This window comes from Miniopterus schreibersii (assembly GCF_964146895.1).
Source record: "Miniopterus schreibersii genome assembly, chromosome: 9".
Classification (NCBI taxonomy): Eukaryota; Metazoa; Chordata; class Mammalia; order Chiroptera; family Miniopteridae; genus Miniopterus; species Miniopterus schreibersii.
In genome coordinates, this window is record NC_138118.1 from 29295949 (window position 1) to 29316870 (window position 20922).

General features: G+C 34.9%; 1 protein-coding gene across 5 annotated transcripts in view; it reads right to left on the bottom strand.

Annotated features, from left to right (window-relative positions):
* Nucleotides 1-20922, bottom strand: part of MDFIC (MyoD family inhibitor domain containing) — a 100124-nt gene that overhangs the window by 58974 nt on the left and 20228 nt on the right. For all 5 annotated transcript variants that reach the window (XM_081147018.1, XM_081147020.1, XM_081147016.1 and 2 more), the window contains one exon: nucleotides 19702-19824. In XM_081147018.1, coding sequence (XP_081003144.1) covers nucleotides 19702-19824 — 123 coding nt within the window. The remainder of the gene's footprint in view (nucleotides 1-19701; nucleotides 19825-20922) is intronic.

Genomic DNA, 20922 nt, shown 5'->3' on the forward strand with positions numbered 1-20922 from the left:
ATTTCTTCCTCTAATTTTGCATTTAAAACCCACTAAAACTATGGCTGCAAACTAAAGTTATTATAAAATATTTGTTGAGTATGTGCTTTAGTGCCAGCAACTGTTCTTGGCATAAGGGATATTACAGTGAACAAAATTTACAAACACCTTGTCCTCACAGAGCTTACAGATATTGATTATCTCATATAACAAGAAAGATGGGGCATCTCTAGCATGATTAATTTTGCAGTTTCTGTATCTTCACTGTCATCCTCGGCATGTCAGCTTTCCCATCTGACTATCCCCCTCATAGTTATAAGACTCTCTGACACAGCTCCAGACATCACATCCAGAGATGATTACAGCCTTGAAAAAAGATGGTACTCTTTCTAACCATCTCTTTCAGAATACAAAAATTCCTTTCCCAGAAACCCTCCAGGAGCCATCTCATTGGTCAGCACTGGGTCACATGCTGACTCCAAAGCTCCTTTTTCTCTGCCCCCAGAACAAAATTTGTTTCAAAATCTGCCCTCTCCAAGAACTATAAGCAACTCTGTAGCAAGAAACATGTCATTCATTTAATTGTCCCTCAATGAGCATCTAAGTGCTACATCCAAGTGCCCAGCACTTCTGAGTATCTGCTCCAGCACCTAGAACAGTGGTCACTTAGAAAAATCAATGAAGGAATGATAAAAGAAAAGAATAATAATCATTCTACAGCTCACAATTTCAATCATTTAAATAAATCTTAATACATACATATTGTTTACCTAGAAAAGTAAACAAGGGAAACATAAGCACAACTGCCTTTTCCCACCCCTCCCTGATAATGACTTCTATTTAACCTAGATGAATTTTATAACCTCTAGCAAGTATGTTCATCCTCCAAACCCCCACAACTATGTAATTTAAAAACCAGTTATTATTTGTAATTCAACTGAATTGGAAAAATGATAATGTCGAATTTATTCATCACCACAGATCTCATGTTAATTTCATCAACATTTAGAAGATTATTACTCTATTTCCAACAGTAGACAAAATGTTATAAATAACGAGCTATTAAAAAACCAACAACTTAAAACTATGAGAGATCTTAGCACTTGAAGAAAAAGAGTGGGTAGAAATGCTTATTATATATAAAATATGTTTTGTATGTGTTACTCATTCTTTTACCAAATATTTATTGAACATCTACTATGCATCAGATACAATGCTAAGAGGTAAACTAAAAAGATATTAAACATGTAACTAACAAGTAATAAAAAAAATATACAATCTGAAATTACAGTAACGCTATAAAAGAAAAGTATTACTATCAGAAAGAATAGTAAGGCAAACTATTTTGGTCTGGATAGCTAGGAATGTCACTTAATAGAGACCTGAGGGGAAGGGGCCCTCAAAGAGAATGAGTTACCAGGTTTCAGGCCAGACTAACACCACAAGCCAAACCCTAAAGTGGAAGGAGTCAGCACCTTTATTGGATTGTTGTAAAGCCAGTGTGGCTAGATAATGTTCACATGACCATATATTTATTGCCCAATTAAAATTATAAACATTAACAAATATATTATAAAAATCATGAAATGTGCTTCTCTAAACCCTTCCTGGCAATATTCTTCCAAATATTGTGCTTCTTTATCATATAAGCTATTACTATAATAAATTATTTACTTATAAGACCACTCTCAGTATAACTGACCAGAAGTTGGCTTAAATAATTACAGTCAATTAAGACATTTCCAATAAGAGTTCTTAGGAAGTTACATAAAAGGACAATCTATTGTATGTAACTGTAAACCACAACCACAATTTGAAATATTAAGAAACATTTATAGAAATCTTATAATTACTTTCCAAAAAAAGAAACACATCCATTTCTCTGCAATGTACAAATCTATATATATTGAAGTTGTGTAAAAATTGTTCTGAGGCTAGGGAAAAAGCATTAATTATTGGATGTTCTTTAACAGTAAAATGAATGGTTGTGAGGGAATCTGCTCAGATTTTAGAAATCACTCTATTTTGTATTTATCTTCATATTTTTTATTCCAATTTCATAAATCAGATTCCTATATTCATTTAAAACACAATTCTCTACCAGTAGCTCTCAACCTTTTTCCAACTCCACAGGGTTTATTTGAACAATACACGCCCTTTAGTAATACCTTGTATGGTTTCAAAAAATATACTCCCTCTCCAGGGATTCTCTTATCTCTTGCCTTGCATATTCCCCTGGAGAATCATAATCCTAATACTGAAACCACAGATGGGTAGAATGCCCACCAAGAACAATTTTTATCATAAAGGTAAATTCTTAGGGGAGAACAAAATGAGCAATTGGACAGTGAACTGAATAAGTCTGTCTACCTGGGGCCTTAAAAATTGCTATTAATTTCCCGTAACTATTTTCTATTAATATAGCCTTTCAAATACCACAAAAACCACATTGTGGTTCAAATTGCAAGTGGTAACTGCATATTCTCATTGATAATCAAAGACCGTTTTCAAAAATATAGCCTGCTTCTGCCACTAACTACCTGGGCATCTTTGAACAAACTGTTTACCACTTTCTGCTTCAATTTGTCAACTAAAAAAACACAGAGGTTGAACACACTGATCTCTAAGGCACCTTCCCTAACTTTAATATTGCAAAAGTATAGGTTGACAATTCATTGTCAACATGTAGAAAAACAATCTGGAAGGAATCAATGTTAAGCACCCACTTTGTTGGGGCCTTGGAATTTAGAATCTAAGCCACTTAGATAATATCTATTGACATACTTATTAAAATTTTCTAGAGAAAGAAGTCTAAGAGGGTGGAAGGTATGACAACATTAAATAGAAACATTAATTGGGGAAAAGATTAACCTGAAGGAGTGATAATAGTCTTTGAGCACTTTTCTGTCCACCTACAGCCAACAATTACTAATTTAACAAGGTTCATAGCCCCTATGCCCTTAGCCAGGTGTCAGGAGCTCAGGAAGGCTACTAGTAACAATGGCAACCTGTGTGAAGTAAGTTTAAATTGCTTCCATGTCTTTTCAAAATTGGAATATTAGTGAACAAAAGAGAATATGGAAATAAATGTTTTTCTCTATTCGTCTGTGATATCTGGATGATGACCATCAATGTTTAAGGGAAAAAGAGGATTGGGACTGTGTGTGTCTCCTCATTCAGGCGGCTGATTTCACTGAGCACCCTGCAGTCCATATGCTACTTGCTTCCATGCTCTGCCATGCCAGATTCCCAGGGTCTGGAGCATCCCTGGTTTAAATTCTTCAGAGAATCACTTTCTGGTGCCTTGTGAGGGTCAGAGTAAGAGTAACATGGCTGCTTAGATTTGGGGGTAGGAGGTCAACTGATGTTCTAAATCTTCTGTACCTAAACTTTCAAACTACATTCTTCTCTAGTCTTAAATTTATCCCACTTTCCAACTGTCCTTATGCCTCTAAATTTGAGCTTTTTGGTATAGTACCATATTGTGTCTCATTAGCATTTAGGTTCTGACTTCTCAGTGCTACAAAGTCAGTTATTATTTCTCCATATACTTTCCATCTTCAAGAAAATACTTAACATCTATGATTCACCATTGTTTCCTTTTCTGTTCTCTCTCTCAAGTTTAAGTCTTTTAAAAATTATTACTCACGTACTATCATTAAGTGTGATTTCTTAAAAGAATGGAATATGAATATATGTTCAATATCCCACGTTGAAGAAAAACTTTTATTTCTTCAACAAAGAACTCAAGAAAATTTGGCAGCATGTTAGTTGTTAAACATGAGTGGTTGGTACACTGATGTTTGCAATATTCTTTTATATATTTTATTGTTTACTTTAAATATCTAACATACTCCATTATATTAGAATTGGAAATTAATTTTAATATAAAGAAGGTTCTAGTGAGTGCAGTGTTTCATTTATTTCCTCACGTTTTTGTGGGAAACTCTTTTGATGTGTGTTATATTTTTAGTTTTTAGGATCATATAAAAGAGACTACCATATGAATATTCAACTTTTCCCCCAAGCTCATGGATAACCAAGGAGAGAAAATCTAAAGGGTCGTGCTCTACTTTTCTCTGCTAGGTTCTCCGTGTAGTATTCCTGGATTAGCCTGGCAATGCAATTAGAGAAGAGGTCTCACACTTGCCAAGGTATAACTCAGGGTGATACTGTACTTCTTCCTTTAACTTAGATATCAGTTATTCTCATCACTTTGTATCACTAATATCCATCTAGACACTTATACTTAATATTCCCATTTAGGTTTTCATGCTTGACCCACCAGCCTCATGAAGTAGTGAGGGAAGGGAGTACCTCCACCTATATTCTGAAGATGCAAAGGTTGAAACTGTAAGATGAAAGTGGCCCAATGCCCCATGGCTAGTAAATTTTAGACAGGATTAGAATCCAAACTGTAGCACTTCACAACTCACAGTATTTTGTTTATGTGTCTCAAAAACTCAGGAGTAGATGGTAAACAGTGTCCAATACAAACAGCCTTTCTCATAGCACTAGTGTTGTATGCTGCTCCTTTACTGTGTCTGACCAGGAGCCTCATTCTTGTCAAAAATGGAGCCGGCTAACAAGTAAGACAAGCTTTTGGCCATTATTTCTTTTCAGTTTTCCTCCAAATGTTTGGGTTTTTTTGGATTATTTTGAACACGGGAGTTAAGCTAATTGGCTTGACACATGTTACCTTCTTGTACTTAAAAAACCCACCACGCTATGTTTGTACCTGTCGTCTGTGACATCTTCAGTTCTTCTGAAGTCTTCATACATAATCATTAACAGTAAGTGAGATTTCAGTGGTTAGTTTGCAAGGCCTACTAGAACGGATTGCATCAGGTCTAACTGACTGGAAACTCTCTCAGTTGAAGCAGCCCTTATGAAGAATTATGAAAATTAAGTTATCTGAATAATACTAATTTTCCAAGGGACTGAGTTTTAATCTTTTTGCCCCCAAAATACCATAAGGATTAATTGGCACTGGAGATATATGTAATAATAAGCCTCTCTTAGAAAAAGACCATCCACAAATATTTCCACATTAATATGTAAAGAAGTGAAAACACCATTGTACCAGCAATTAAAAAGGGAAAAGAATAAAACCATCCCCCAAATGTTTAAGACCATACTTACTCCCCAAGAAATGCTATTCTAGAACTATAAACTACCCATAACTACCCATATATTCAATTCATTATAGTGTTTCATATGCTAAAATGGACACTAAAATATGTCATTATTACTGACCAAACTAAAATCGCATCTATTCAGCCTACCAGAGCTGTAGATTCTGAGCTTAGTTATCTTATTTTGTTTTTTAGGTCCAAAAAGTAGTAGTTGGGCTTTTGTTAGTTTTTAGTTAAAAAAAAAAAAAAAATTAAATGCAGAAATGATCACTCCCACACATTTGTGCTCTTTGCACGTTACATTTGCACTCTTTGAACTGTTCCATTCATATATTTTTATTTTAACACTGTAGATGTCATCAGAAAAACAACTAAATTAAAGACTTCTTCCCAGTGAGTATTATAACAAACCCCTTGTTTACTTTAGGCTTAAAGGGGACAAGGAACTGATCATGTACCCAGTGTTTATCCAAATAAACAAAGTTGAGAAAGATGCTGAGCCAGGAATAACAGAATCCTTGGCTAAGTAATAGGCTCTGTTTCTCAGGAAAAAAACTTGAACATATTTAAGGTAACAATGATAAACTGCACCAATTTCAGCGTGTAAAAGATGAGAAGACACGGTATTTTGTTTATGTGTCTCAAAAACTCAGGAGTAGATGGTAAACAGTGCTTGCATGTGATTTTATACTGCATATACTGTGTACATTATAGACTATTTTCCATGATAAAACTGGAAGCTTTGATAGAACTCCCTCAAGGTGAGAATGATCAGATATTCTACAATGCAAGAAGAGTTTAGTTTGGAATATTTATTCCTGGTAGCAAAGTAATTCCTTCTAAAGAGGCAGTTTTTTCACTTTTACTTAATAAAATCAATTTATTCCAAACTCTGTTCCTCCCTAATAATATATTTATTTCACAATTGTAAGTCATCTTACTCTGTGAGTGCTGATTTTTCTGGAGAAGATTCATTATTCAGTGTTTTGTAAATGAATAACTCTTAATAATGAAATGACCAAATCCTTTTAAGTGCTTAAATACTGTGATACTGATTATTATTATACAAGCAAATGATTATTATTGTTTTATTGGCTGCAAACAATGGTGCCCACAGTTATAAAGAACTAATGTTTTCCCAGCAGGCATATAAATATACATTATTCCTCTTCTTTTAGTAACTACTCCTAAGTGAGCAAACTATAAACTTTTTTATACAGTAAGAATGGTTTAAAACTGCCCTTAATAAATCTTCTTAGTGTTATGCTATATTTCCATACCATTGAAAGAAATAGCTGATATTGCACAAAGTTCTGAAATACCCTGTTCTCCAAAGTATATGCTTCATCAGCAATTTATTTTAACATCCATATCTCCCTCACAAAGGGAATTCAAACTAATTATGTATTGTCCCAAATGCCTAGATACCACTGACACTATATGAATTTATATATTATTCAAAAAGCTGATTTTTTTTTTTACTTATTAATATGACTCTTAGGTAAACTTTATCTGTATTATAAGAGATTGCTTCACTCCAAGAACAAACTTTAGCTATAATAGTTAGGGAAATATTCTTTCCAATATATCTACAGACACTTGATTGGAAAGCTGCTTATTCCAGAGATGTTTAACTGAAAGAGACAGCTTACTCCAGTTCTAGACAGAGTGAAAAGAAGATGAAAGACGGAGACATTTAAATTCTTCAGAAAAACATGCAAAGGATTTTTATTTATTTTTTTTTTTTTAATATATCTTTATTGATTTCAGAGAGGAAAGAAGAGGGAGAGAGAGAGATAGAAACATCAATGATGAGAAAGTCATTGATCCGCTGCAGCCCACAACCCGGGCATGTGCCCTGACCGGGAATCGAACCCTGATCGCCTGGATCCTAGGTCGATGCTTAACCACTGAGCCACACCCGGCCGGGCGGATTTTTATTCTTAAAAAATTGACTCATATATAACATAAACCTTGATTTTGGTTTAATATATCAATGTTCCTAATATAATAAAATAATTTCTTATAGCTATATCAAGTTTTAGATTTTAAAGTCCTTTCATTATGCCACCAACCTCATTGTGCCATTTAACGAGGCTACAAGTACAAATTATAATAGTTTCTTTTCCAATATTATAAAACTTAAATTAAATGTATAACTTCATACCACAAAAGGAACAGCAGATGCTAAAATTATCTTTCTTTGAATGAGACCAAGTTTTCATGAGGGCAATGAGTAAATAGTTCTGAAAACTAAAAAGCTCTTTTTCTAAGATATCAAGTATATATTAATAGCAGGAGTTGTCTTGAATTTATCACAGCAAAGGTGAAACTCTGAAGGAGTATAGTACATTGCAATTTTCCCAACTTTTTTTTTTACCCAACACAAAGGCAGGCAGGATACAGTCACGTCATTAACAGTGGTAGAATGGCAATAATTTCCAACTAGGGAAATGTACTATAATTTTGGGTTTTAAATTTGGCAATAATTTGGAGAAAATACCAACTCTCTTGTGAATTTAATTCAATCTCTAGGAGACCATAACCACAAAGTCTCTACTCTTCCCTCTTGATCTGAGTCTCACCCTTGATCTGAGACTCACTGCTGGATAATCAGAATATTAGCTATGTAGCAGCAGACCAGCTGCTTAACTTTTCTGAGCTCAGTGTCATCTATAGATAATACTTATCCCATCTGCCTCATAAAGTTGCTGATAGGCTAAGTTAGATCATCAATTTGAAAATTTTCATTATAAAAAGCTCTAAGTAATAACACTGCTAATATTACTAATAAAAAGCATCCTTTGATATGAATGAACTGTAGACTGAGAAAATTAGCTCCTTAAGAGAAGCAAAGATAGCCAATCCACTTATTAAAGCAAATTACTACAGCTTAATCAATTCAAAGCTGTCAGTCTCTTACAGAGAAGCTAAACATAGTCAAAAGGTACAGATTTTCATTTATTCAACAATTAACATATAAGCATTAGGAACAAACTCTGCACATGGCCTTGGGCTATACACTGTGCAGGCTAGAGAGCTGAATGAGATGCCAATCCTGCCTCTAAGGAGCCTTCAGTTCAGTGACAGAAAGAGGCCCATCACAATGTACACTATAATTTTGAAATTAACGGGTCCTTTAGGAGAAATAAAGTTAAACACTGTAAGTCCAGATGAGGGGGAAATCACAGAAGGCCTGCTCATGTGTCAGGAGATGTGAAGAGACAAGTAACATGAGTACTTGAGTGAAGCTTGGGAGAAGGAAAATACTGGACACATAGTGGGAAGAGCAAGGGATACATTTTAACTATGGCAAAAGTTGATAAAGGGAAGTAGTAGAGGAAAAAGCACAATTTCTTTTATTCCCAGAGCCAATCATTCAAAATAGTCTACTGAAAGTTTATTGTGGTCCTGGAATGATGCTAACTGCTGAGGATGCAACTTAAAGCCAGGAGACATTAAACATATGATAGTAAAAATAAAATTTAAAATTGTGACAATGGCTAGGAATGAAAGGGTTCTATGAGAAATAAAGAAACTCATTGTAGATTGAGAGGTCTGGGCTTGGAGGGAGACCTGGTATGCAAAAGTCCAGAGACAGAAAGAAACTCTGGGCTAGAGAAGCAGAAAGAGGGACGAGAATGGCAGAAGAGGGATGAAAATTCAAGAAATAAACACGTCCTATCAAATGCTACAGAAAGAGTGAGGACTAAGAGAGGTCACTGGACAAATTGAGAAAAGTGATATATCAAGTTCAAAAGACTATTTTAATTGTATTTAACCCTTGCAGGGCAGAGATCAAGATGGGCTAAGGTATCAGCCATGTACCTCAGAATCGTTGTTAACACATCCATGTACCCAGGAGCTAGTGTTAATATAACTTTATTAATATAACTTTATCTCAGTGATAAAGGAATGAGAATATAATCTGAGTCTTTATAAAACAGTGTCATAAAATCAAAATGCAACAATGGACCAAAAGAGGAAATCAACTAGAAATGATAATACAGTGTAATAGAAATGACCCGGTTAAGATTAAAGAACACACATTTATACTAGAGCTAACCCTCCTGTTATATAACATTTTTTCTCTGTGATCCACAACCCTTGGAACCTCAATTGAGAAGACTTTTGGTGTGGTCTGTTACTTTTGTTGCGGCATAAGCTTGGCAGATATGGCATAAGGTCATAAAATTTAGGGAGATAATGAAGGATCATCGTAGGTCCTCCTAGATGGTCATGAAAAAAAAAAAAAAAAGGGAGGTGAAGTTAAGAAGGAGATAAGTTAATATGGGGAAAAAAACAGAAAATTAGGCATAATTATTAAATGAAAGAGCAGGAAAAATGAGAAAGTAAATTTCTGATTTCAAAATCTTAGAATGGAGCACATCTCTGTGATAACAAGGTCCAAGGTGTGTCCAAATTTGTAATACGGCTTAAGTAAAATAAATGTAAGGTCTTTAGAGTTAAAGAAGGCAAGAATCAATGTGATTTTAAAGAAATGTTTGAAAATCTACATCAAACACTGGGAAGTCTTGATTTAGAGGACAATTAAATACTAGTTAGGGATCAAATAGGTTATGATAGATGGAGGAGAAAGCATGAATAAAGAGTCAAAGCAACATCACACTCAACACCCTTCACACAATGACTGACTCATTAATTTAAGGTTCTGCCATTTGATTTTCAGTGTTCCAAGGGAATTAATGTACTTCCAACACCCCTTCACATCAACTTTCTAAGGTACTAGACTGGCAACCAGGCTCAAATTTAATGTTGAAATAATCAGAAACTCTTGTAGCCTGAAAATGTACACCCCACCTTGAAATAGTCCAAGCAAATTTGGACTTTATGGTAAAAGTCAATATTATTTAAACCTCTGTAAAAATAGTTTTATCACACACACACACACACACACACACATATATCTCCCTGGGAAATAATATTTGAAATTTAATACAAAAATAATTCCTTTTGTTTAAAAATTAAAAGGCAAGTTTACGCATATTTAAATAAAAAATACTGAATGGCTTTGGTTTCTTTCAAAATGTAAAGTCAGAACAAAAATCAACCATCTTAAACTGGCTAAAATAAAAAATATTGAATACCTAAATCTGTAAGAATATGGGTTTAATTTTACATTTCTAATAGTAAATATTCATATTCAGAGCTATAAGACTTTTAAAAACTTACTGAATATGAAAGAAGTGCAATAAGAACCAAACTTAAAGGAATAGTAGAAAAATGATAATTACACATGATCACATCATTCAGTGGGTGTGTTATTGTCACTGCTACTGCCTACATTATTACTCACCTTTGTGATTATGACAGCACCTTTGCAGGCTGAAGGAATATGGAGAATATAACCTGCAAAGCTAGGCCTCTACACAGATGATATGTTAATATCTTTTTCATAAAGACAGGAATGATGGACAGCATCCACAGATGATATGTATGGTCTTTTAACAATCACATCTGCATGAAACAATTATATGTGACAATTTGAGATGGAGGGGATCTTTTTTCCCCTTAAATTTCCCAGTTCTCAGAACCATAGAAAATGTATTTAATTAAATAATGTTCCACAGCAGAACTAATTTCTCCACTCACTCTCTTCTCGGGTTCACTTAATGCAATTTAACCCTCTAATATCAGCACTGGGGGTTTTAAAAGAGATTTCTCTGACTTTTGTGTGCCTTGCTGCAAGAATTCAGGAATCTGGGAAGAATCCAGCTTTCAGTGGAACATGGCTTTACCACCAAGTCCTGAAGGACTCCTTGAAAGAAACACTGGGCAAGTAGTAGTATGGATTCTCAGCTGTGCTATGGCAAAGGAATAATGAAGCTTCTGAAAAGAGTGGAGAGGGACTTCTACCAATGTTCCCCATTCTGATACATCCCCTCACCCTCCCTACTAAGCCTGTGGAGCAGACACAGTCTCACCCCTTCTGTGGCAGGGCAAAAGCAGAAACCACTACCTTCAAGACTTTGCCACATCAAAATTGTTCCGTATAGCTATACAAACCACTTATGCTTGTGACTAACAAATCAACTGATTTGCCAAATCCAGAAAGAACTCCTTCATTCTTGAATTTCAGGAACTTACTGAAAACAATTATAAAATGGGTGCAAGGAACTCTTTATCAGAACTGAATCCCCACTCCCTCAATGCCTCCAGCCAGCGTTAGCTTCTTAGTCATAAGTGTTGTGTTAATGCTTGCAAGGGCCCTGAAGTTTGTTCAATGCTCTGCTCTTGCCATCATAAAATCCCTAATTTTTTAACAAGAGGCTCTGCATTCTCATTTTGCACTGCTCTCCACCTCCAAAATTATGTAGCTGGTCCTAACTTCTGCAGAACCTGAAGGAAAATAAATCTCCTGGCTTACCCATGACCTGAAATATTTCCTACAGGTGACTGGGTTTTAATGAGGCTTTGAGAAGTTGGGCTTCACTCTGATAATCTTTGCTATATAGGAGAATTTTCTCTTTAAAATATTATTGCTTTTAATATAATAAAATTTCACCTCATGGGAAAAAAATTGACAATATAAAAGAAAGTATACAGAACATTAAGTGAAAGTCTTATTCACCAATATGTCTCCAATTTCACATAACTCCCTAGAAGAAACTATTGTGAAGCGACATCATCCATGAAGAAAAATCTTAAATACATGTACACACACACACTGATATATATGTTCTAAAAATCCCAATCTTGTATGTACTTAACTAAGTGGTGAGGCTCTGTTAGAATAGTACAATAAAGAAAACCAAGGGATTCAAACAATATATATTATTATTCATTCTTTTCAGGATCTTCAGCTCTAGAGAATGTCAAATTACTATTCCACTAATCTTAGGGCAAAGCAACAAGGTTTGCTTCTAAATCATTAAGGTTTAATGAGGAATTCAAGCGTTTCAGATACGTACACATATACACACACACACAAAAAAAAAAAACAGATAAAGCCCCAGATTTCCCTCTTATTGGTCATGTTGATTTGGGGAAACATCTGGATTTCTGTTTCCCCACCTGCTAAATATGGTAATTTTTATGAAGCCTCCAAAACCTCTTCCAAATCTAGCACTCTAGGATAAAAGAGGCTATTTCATGACCATACCTTGGGCTTAGTCCTCACCTGGGATTGTTCCACCTCAGAAATCTTAAATTCATGTTTTTAATTCTCATAATCCATTTTCTCTTGTCCCATTCCCTTACTGTATCTACACTTGTTTGTTTCTTAAAGAACAGAAATCTTTAGGGATTGTTAGCCCCTTTGGATTTTTTTTTATTTGTAAATATCCTTCTTGTGTTTACTTCCTTCTCTATCCATCTGATGTCTACCGCCTCTCACTGCAAACTTTCTTTGGACAATGTCCTTAAACACTTTGCACTATTGTCCTTTCATCACAACTACCACTTGCCCAAACTAAAAATCTTGGCCTCCTATTCAGCACCTGCCACTCCCTTACCCCATATGTCCTACTGATTGTACCCCACAGAAAGCTGAATCCACTTACTTCTTGCAATCCTGCCATTACGTCAGTCCAAGACACCTTCCTTTCTCAGCTGGATTAATACAAGTCTCCCACCTGGGAGAACTACTTTTAGTTCTTTCTGTTCTTGTTTTCTAACAATTGCAAGAGTAATCATTCTAAAATATAGCCAAACTACACTATAAGTTTAAGATGCTACTCCCTTCAACACCTTCAATCTTCAGTTAACCCTTTGTTAACAGATTCTTTCCCTCCCATCTCTCACTCCTTTAGGTATCATCATAGATACCACTTCCTACAGAGACCCCTCTCTGACCCCTCCTTCTTGAGTGTGAACATACAGCATCCTACACTTCCCACCGTAGCACTCATAACACTTATTACCATTTCAAGATGAACCGTCTGTCTCTTCCACCAGGCTGTAAACTCTGAATGCAGAGACTATACCTGTAATGTTCATCACTGCGTCCCCACCATAACACTGTGTAAGCACACTCTAAGTACTCCCTCTACTGTAAGTGACTTCTGATTCAGTTTTCAAAGTTACATTTTGACTGCTAATCCTGAAAGTTCAATATAACAACATATTCTCAAAAAAAAAATTATGTGCAAATTCATAGTGTTCAGATCCAGGAAATCTGAGGTTTGAGAACTAAAATTATCTAGACCACAGCATTTATGGTCTTAATCACTGAATGTTATTTATTCCTTCTGTGGTTAGCAGATTCAGAGTGATCTCAAAACTAATTTCCAGGCCTCAGCTTTTCCCTGAGGCTCAAAGAACTCTCAAATGGGAAAGAATAAATCTGGTTATTTCACTGAGTCTTCATCCACCACTTGTACTTCAATACCATGTAATCTCCCCCAATAAAGATCAAACAATTTTAGGAGTATCAGGAAGACACTGCAAATCTTTGACAAAGTGTAGAAAGATGTAGATTGGAAATTGAATGAGTCATGGTGCATGGTAACAGTGAATGGTAAAGTAATAAATGAGAATAATAATATTAAAAGTAATAAGAACAATAGTAACATACACTGTACTTTATAGTATACAAAGCATTTAAAAAACAATTTAGAAAGGCAGAGAAAGATATGAGAAGGAAGGAGGATGGGATGGTAGGGAGTAAGCAACAGACGGAGAAATGAAGAAGAGATGGAACTAAAGTAGTCTCTAACTTTTTTCTTACAGGTAGGAAAGAAAAGAAAATAAGAGCACAAACTCTCAGTAAAGTGTCATTCCTACCCACTTCCGTAGGCAATGAATGTTATCCAAGAGACTGCTATCAGTTCATGGAGAACTCTTCAGAATAGCCTTACCAGTGAATAGCAGTCAAAGGGCTTGATTGCTTTAATTCCATTAGGTCACCTACAAAAACTGAAACATGACATGAAGGAACCATATGTGGCTTGGGAGTAAGATTAAGGTTAGAAGGAATAAAAAGAAAAATGTAGTGATTTAGAATCTTTGTCATAGGACCTTAAAGTCTGAAATAATAGAAGCAACATGTGTAAAACATCTCTTCCCTCCCTTCATTAATTCAATACACTTAAGTCATCATTTATTAAATATAAACCATGTAGTAATCCACTGTGCTGACTATCTGTCGTGGAAGTAAATATCTATCAAGGGTCTCAGAAATACCTGGTCTATGTACCCACCATGTCTAGATATATAACCCAATAGAACGATGAAGGAAATCATATATATATGTATCTATACATATATATACACATATCTATACACATACACACACACACACACAAACCTTAAAACTGATATTTGAGCCCAAGAACAATAATAATGAAAACTGATATTCATTGAGTATTTGTTCTACTAATTAAGTACACAATATGCATTTTCTTATATAATCCTCAAAAATCACAATGGGGTATAAAGTATTAGTACCTCCACCTTAAAAATGAGGAAGTAGAGTTCAAAGACATTAGGCAACTTGCCCAATACTTGTAGTAATAAGGTATCCAGGGTCTGAATCTTGGAAATTGGCTTCTATTAGTCTCCAGAGCCCTAAACTTAAGATGTCCAAAAAAAAAAAATAAAGATGGGCAATGGTTCTCTCCAGCTTCTTGGGCAGAACCCAGATGAGCCTGTAACGATGCATTCTGAGAAAGAAGTATGTCAGGAAACTTGAGCTTCATTCTAGAACACAGCTTAATGGCAGTCTTTGATCAACAAGATAAATACAGGAAGCTATCAAAAATGGCTTATGATTATCCACCTAACTCTGAAACCTCACCATGAGTTTAATTTTGGAATAATTGATGGTTAAAGATTCCTCTGTAAGAGCAATAATCAAATAATCTGAACCACAGCCACATAACTGTTTGGTCAGCATATTGAAAAGCAAAATTGTCCTAAGAAATAGAGAAGGAAAATATACTGAGATGAAAGTCACATAACTTAGTCCCAAGATGGGCTTCCAAAATGAATGAGCATGAAGTATTAGGGAAAGAATCTTAGATTACCTAAGAAATGTAACACAAAAGCTACATCTCCCAGTCTTACTGGGTGGTACTTATCTGGTGGGGGATATTTATAGTCTCTTTTATATAAAGTTAATTCTAAAGAAAACCAAATAATACTTAGTGTAATGTTCATTCAAACATGAGAGCCACTGAAAAATTTAAATCCCAACCTCTCAGTGTTCTTTTCTTACCTTCAAAGTAAGAAGCGTCGTAACTATATAAATTATACACCTGACTATCTGCCTTTCTTTCAGTATGTTGCACAGAGAAGGCATTCCCTAAAGTGATGAAATGGTATTCATTAAGGAGTGACCAGTGGTAAGCTGGCAAAGGCTAGGAAAAGAAATAATAATATTTCTAACAATGGAGCTTGTTGATGTTGAGAGGAAACAGAGGATGCCAAGAGGAAGGTTTCAAGTAGTAGGATGAGTGAAAAAACATGATGCATTGGCTCCATAAAAAGGAGGCAAGTGTGAATTAGAGAAAGAGGACGTGCATGCTACTACCAATTAAGTGCTTACTATTATGAGAGCTAAAAACTCTTCAAAATGAATAAATGGGTTAAATAAAATGGGGATTACCATTTAAATAGAACATTCTAACTTTGCTTCAAATCTTGGGAATTCTACAAAATCACAAAGGAGAGAATTAAGTGAACAAAATAGTTTAATTTAATGGGAAATTTATTTCAGAAGAGCAGCTAAGGAAAATTTCTGCAGTTAAGTAATGACATTTTGAATTAGGAGACATTTATATAAAAGCAATGTCCAAGGATAAAGTTAAACAGTAAGAATTTTCAGAAAGACCTAGAAAAACCTGAGCCAGAGACCTGAGGCACTTTAGAAAGAGGTACAAAGAAAATGTAAGCTTGCTCTCTATAGGAAATAATTAGTAGAATTTGACCTATATAAAGGAAAATACTGCACATGCCTATGAGTAGAAGCAAAGGAAGACAAACACACAAACACACAAACATTCCTTCCTACTTTAAAAATACCCCCAAAGACTGAGATCATAATGTTACTTTTGTTCCTTTTCTAGTCTAATTAAAACATGAATTGTTGCCTATTGCCTATTATCAGTTTATCCATATTATGGGTTAAATAGAAAAATTAATATTGAGGGTGCCATTTCTCTGCAACATTTATTTAACTAAGTCAGAGGCACAGTGATTATTAAAACAAGGCCCAGCTCCAAATTATGTACTGTATCATATAGGCTAATTTGACAAAAAAGCCAAAGTCTTAACTAGTGTTCCCACTGAAAGATGTCTTTATAAACTCTAAAATGTAATCCCCATTCCAGAAATTAAATTATACAGCAAAATACTTTCTCAGAATATGAAAGCCTTGTAAACTGTAAAAAGAATAAAAATTCATAATGAAAAATAAAATCTTTCTAATTATAATTTCTAATTATAGTTTTCTCACAAAACTTCAAGTTAGTTTTTCTTTACTGATTTGATTTAGGTTTTTTTGTTTTTGTTTTTTGAACAAATGTGAGTGGTTAGGATTGTCGTTTTAACTTAAATTTCATAAGAAAGAGAATCACAATGCACATTCCATGACCAAATTGTATGTGTGGCCTATTTATTCAAAATGTTTGATTCCACATGGATTACTTCTCTTTTATTTATAGCTTCCAGATAGAATTCTAATAAATTAGCAACTCAAGGGCAACCAATTAGGAATCTAGGCCCTGAGAGCACAGTACCTTAGGTCTGCTACCTGCAATGTTTTCTAGAAGGACCAGGGAAGGCAGACAAAGCCTGAAGTTCTGTGTGGAGCAGGAACCAAGTGTGAACCACAAGTGAGTTGTCTACTGAGGTCAAGGTTAAAGTTCACAGAATAATTTGGAAATTATTCTCAGCTTGGATCTCCTTTATGAGGCCTGAGAATACACCCTTTAATTAGAATACAATTTCCAAAGCAGCCACTCCCTTGACTTTCCAGAGCTCAGTTATTCTCAGAAAAGTAAAAACAGCCTCATCATACTGACAGCTAACAGTCCCCTATAAATTATGCCTTAAATGTCCAACAAAGAAGGCAGCGGGCATCCGGAAAAGAAGATGTAAGCTGTCAGCCCTCACTAACCACTCTCAAGAATAGATAGAGGAAAAGAAGTCATATTAAACAGAGCCAATCTCCTTCACTTCTTGCTTATGCAGCTGAGCTGTCCCATGGAAACTTGGAAAAAGAGTGGGCTGTACATTTGAAATTGTTCCCACACCCCAGCTGGCCTCATTTTTCTGCCGATCCCTCCATCCAATTAACCTCACAGTATAGTGGGAACACTAAAATCAATTCCAAGAGAGCCACTGTCCGCCTCTTCCATGGTACTCAGAGCTCCACACAGGACTCCTGGAATGGGAGCCAGTCTGATCCTGACTCACCACAGGCGCTTCCCTCTTCCCTCACGTAGCTCTGAGCCAGAGCCTTCTTCCTAGGGCCTACTGTTATTATAAAGGATTTAGTGGGCCCCAAAAATGGGTAGATGTTGAACCAAGAGGAAAACACACATCTCCCTAAATGCAGAGTTAAGAGACACAAACATTAAATTATATGGAGATGGCCAAATACTCTACAAAAAAGACTGAAGAAGGAAATTCAGGCAGATTTGTAGCATTTCATATTAGAGAGACAGAATAGCAGAAGCTATCACAATATCAAACTTTCAAATGCTATCCAGACTTGTGAGTTGGGTTTAAAAATGACATAAAGTTTTCCATTTCAGCAAATCCAGATATCAAATTTTTCTGTAGACCCAATAAAATTTCCTTTGTCTAAAAAAGTATGACCAGGAAAATAACAAAAATATAGTTTTTGAAATTTGTTAACAGAATTTAGAGTCCAATGTCACCCACAAACATTTGAAAATTCTTGCCAGCTTATTATTCCTTCAATGCATATTAGTAGGAATCTAGACAGTTGTCCCCAAATGCTCCAGTGTACAGGCCTTATCATTATCTCAATAAAAAAAAACAAAAAACGATTTCATGCAATTTACAATATTTTTATCACTGTACACTCAATCAATATTGACAATAGAGTAGTTTTTTAAAATCTATTCCCTTTAATGGTATGAATTCTGTGACTAAAATAAGTTTCATCAAATAGCACAATATTTTTTTAACACATTAAATATGATTCTCCAAATCCTTATGCAATAGTGCTTGTATTTTGTTTTTTGTCTTAAGAGTTCTTATTCACGTTTTCTTTAGTGTGGGCATTGGGAAGGGAGAGCAGGGAACTAAATCAATTAAATGAAACACACACACTTAAAATTCTGTGACTATGGAAAAAAAAAAAGAGAAAACAATCATGCTAACCAAGGTGGAGAAAAATTTGTTTCTAAGACCTCTTCTAGCTCTAACTCTCTGGTTGATTTGATTCTCTGGAAAAAGCTATATAAATCTTGCTCCTCACTAATTTCTGAGCCTAATTTCCTTCCCATTCCATTCTCTAAGGCAAAAGTTTTTTAAAAAGTGGTTCTAAAATTAAATTAAAACAAATTCACTTTTAGGGTTTTTGTTTTAAATCTTGAAATGCCCTTTAATAGTGTTTTTATTGTTATTTTATGTTTTCTACTACGTTGTTTTTTTTCCTTTTTCTGCTTTCTTCAGTTTGGTTTTCAGTTAAGGACAGATAATGGGCCTTCTCAAGAGGAAAAGAAACATTCAGAGATTCAAAGTAAATGTAATATGTAACACAAAAAAGGGTCTATATTATGAAGATTATGAAGTTGTTTGAACTGAACAATTAAATTTAAAAATAATGTTAGATTTCCAGAAAAGATTTCTTTTTCTCTGTCCATTCTGGGAATAGAATAAGACATAAGACATGGCAACTTGATTATCATGAATGAGAATTCCAAAATATATACTCCCAAGTTTTTCCAGATGTGGCATAGCAGTGATCTTTTATACATTTACTACAGAAAACAATTCATTATATGGTACATTTATCTTGATGCCACCTGGGGGAACTTAGTGACCAGACCCTAAGCTCCAGAGGAAAACTTAACAGGAAATCAGCATTCTGAATAACACACAAAAGATACTGCTATTTCCAGACACTCCCAGAGTAAAATGAAAATATGCCAAGGCTTTCATATACATTTTACACAGTAATCTTAGGAAGAGGAAGAGAATTTAAAAAAAAAAAAAAAAAAGAGTGATAAAAATTTTAACTGTAAAAAAAAGTTTGGAATCATTTGGCTTAAAAGAACAGGGACCAAAATCGAATTATAGAAGTACTTATTGTCCTTTAGCTCTTTTTAGTTTCACAGTACACTTAGAATTGTCTGACTTTCACTTAGTCACTGCTCAAGAAGGAAATAAGTTTTGTCTAAATCTGAGAACTGAGTCCAAAATGTACAGGTCAATAAATTATTTTCTACAGAAAGAATGAAAACTGACAGAGTGTTATTTATATCCTTGTTTTAGCCCTATTATTGTAAAATTCTCCGGAAAACACTTTCAGATAAATTCTGAAAACTCTGATTTATAGGTTTTTCAACAAAACGATAATGGTACAATTAACTCAGAGCATATTATCACAGTCATATTCCCAAACCACTGCAATTTTCTCAAAAGTACTTACTTCTGATGAGTTCATCATCTGAATAATTTCCCCAGATGAACTGGTCTTGCATCTCTCCATGTGTGAAGCACCTATTGGTGGCTTGAGTTATATCTCTCTCAGTATTTTCTTTTGCACATTTATCTGAATAAAAAATATATATATATATTTATTATCATTAAATGTTGCATATCTTTCTCATTTTATAGATTATTTTTTCTAAATGCTTCTCTAAGTCTGCCAAAATTTAAGAAAATGGGAGCAGTATATCTATTGGCTGTTGCATACATATTGACTCAATTACTTATTTATTAAGCACCTACTACATGCCTAGCATTGAAGAGACAGAGATGTTTACAATAAAAATAATCTGTCAAGATTACCTTAAACAAATCATTGGAACATGGCAAGTGATCTGCCATGACAGAGAAATGTGGAAAGGTTACATCAAGGATGAAAATGAATAAGTCCTTACATGTAGAGGGTGGGAGTAGCAGGGAAAGCACCAAAGGAGAAGAGGCTCCAATGATGGGTAGAAATGAAAGACTGAAGTTGAATGAGAATTGAGGAGGTACAGAGTTATCTTTATAGAAACTTGGGAAAGAGTCAAGGATTATGTTATAAATTCTCAGAGAGGAAGGGTGTTTAGGATGAGGGATCTATACGGGGTTCTAAGGGGGAAAGCCAGTAAGTAAGGAAAAGGAACAGCTTATTGGAACCATAACTCAAGCAAAAAGTAAACTATAACACAATGTATGTTATGAGAGGTCCAGGGCACTAAAGGTGTTCAATGGTCTTTAAAATATTAGAGGGAATTCTAGAAGTAGAGATGGGAGAAAAGCCATTCCAGGTGGAAAAAGTGTGGGCAAACTCCAATAGCAGAACTGGGCAATGGTTCCAACTCTGGGGTGAAGTACTTTACGAGGGATTAGGAGATAAGATAGTAAAGGTCTGAATAGACATAGAATGGGTATTTTAATGTTAAGGTGAGAAATCTGGATCTAATTTAAAGGCAAGATAAGTAAGCAAAAGTAGCCATTAAAGCTTTATGAATTTCCCAATCAGAGCTATGCATTAGGAAGATTAATAAATTTGTATACACTAGTGGTCCTCAATCCTGACTGCACTTTAACTCACTCTGGTGGCTTCTTAAAAAACAGATTTCTAAGCCCGATCACCAAAGATTCTATTTCAATTTAGGGCAGGAGTGCTTAGGTGATTCCACTGCACTTACATCCTTGA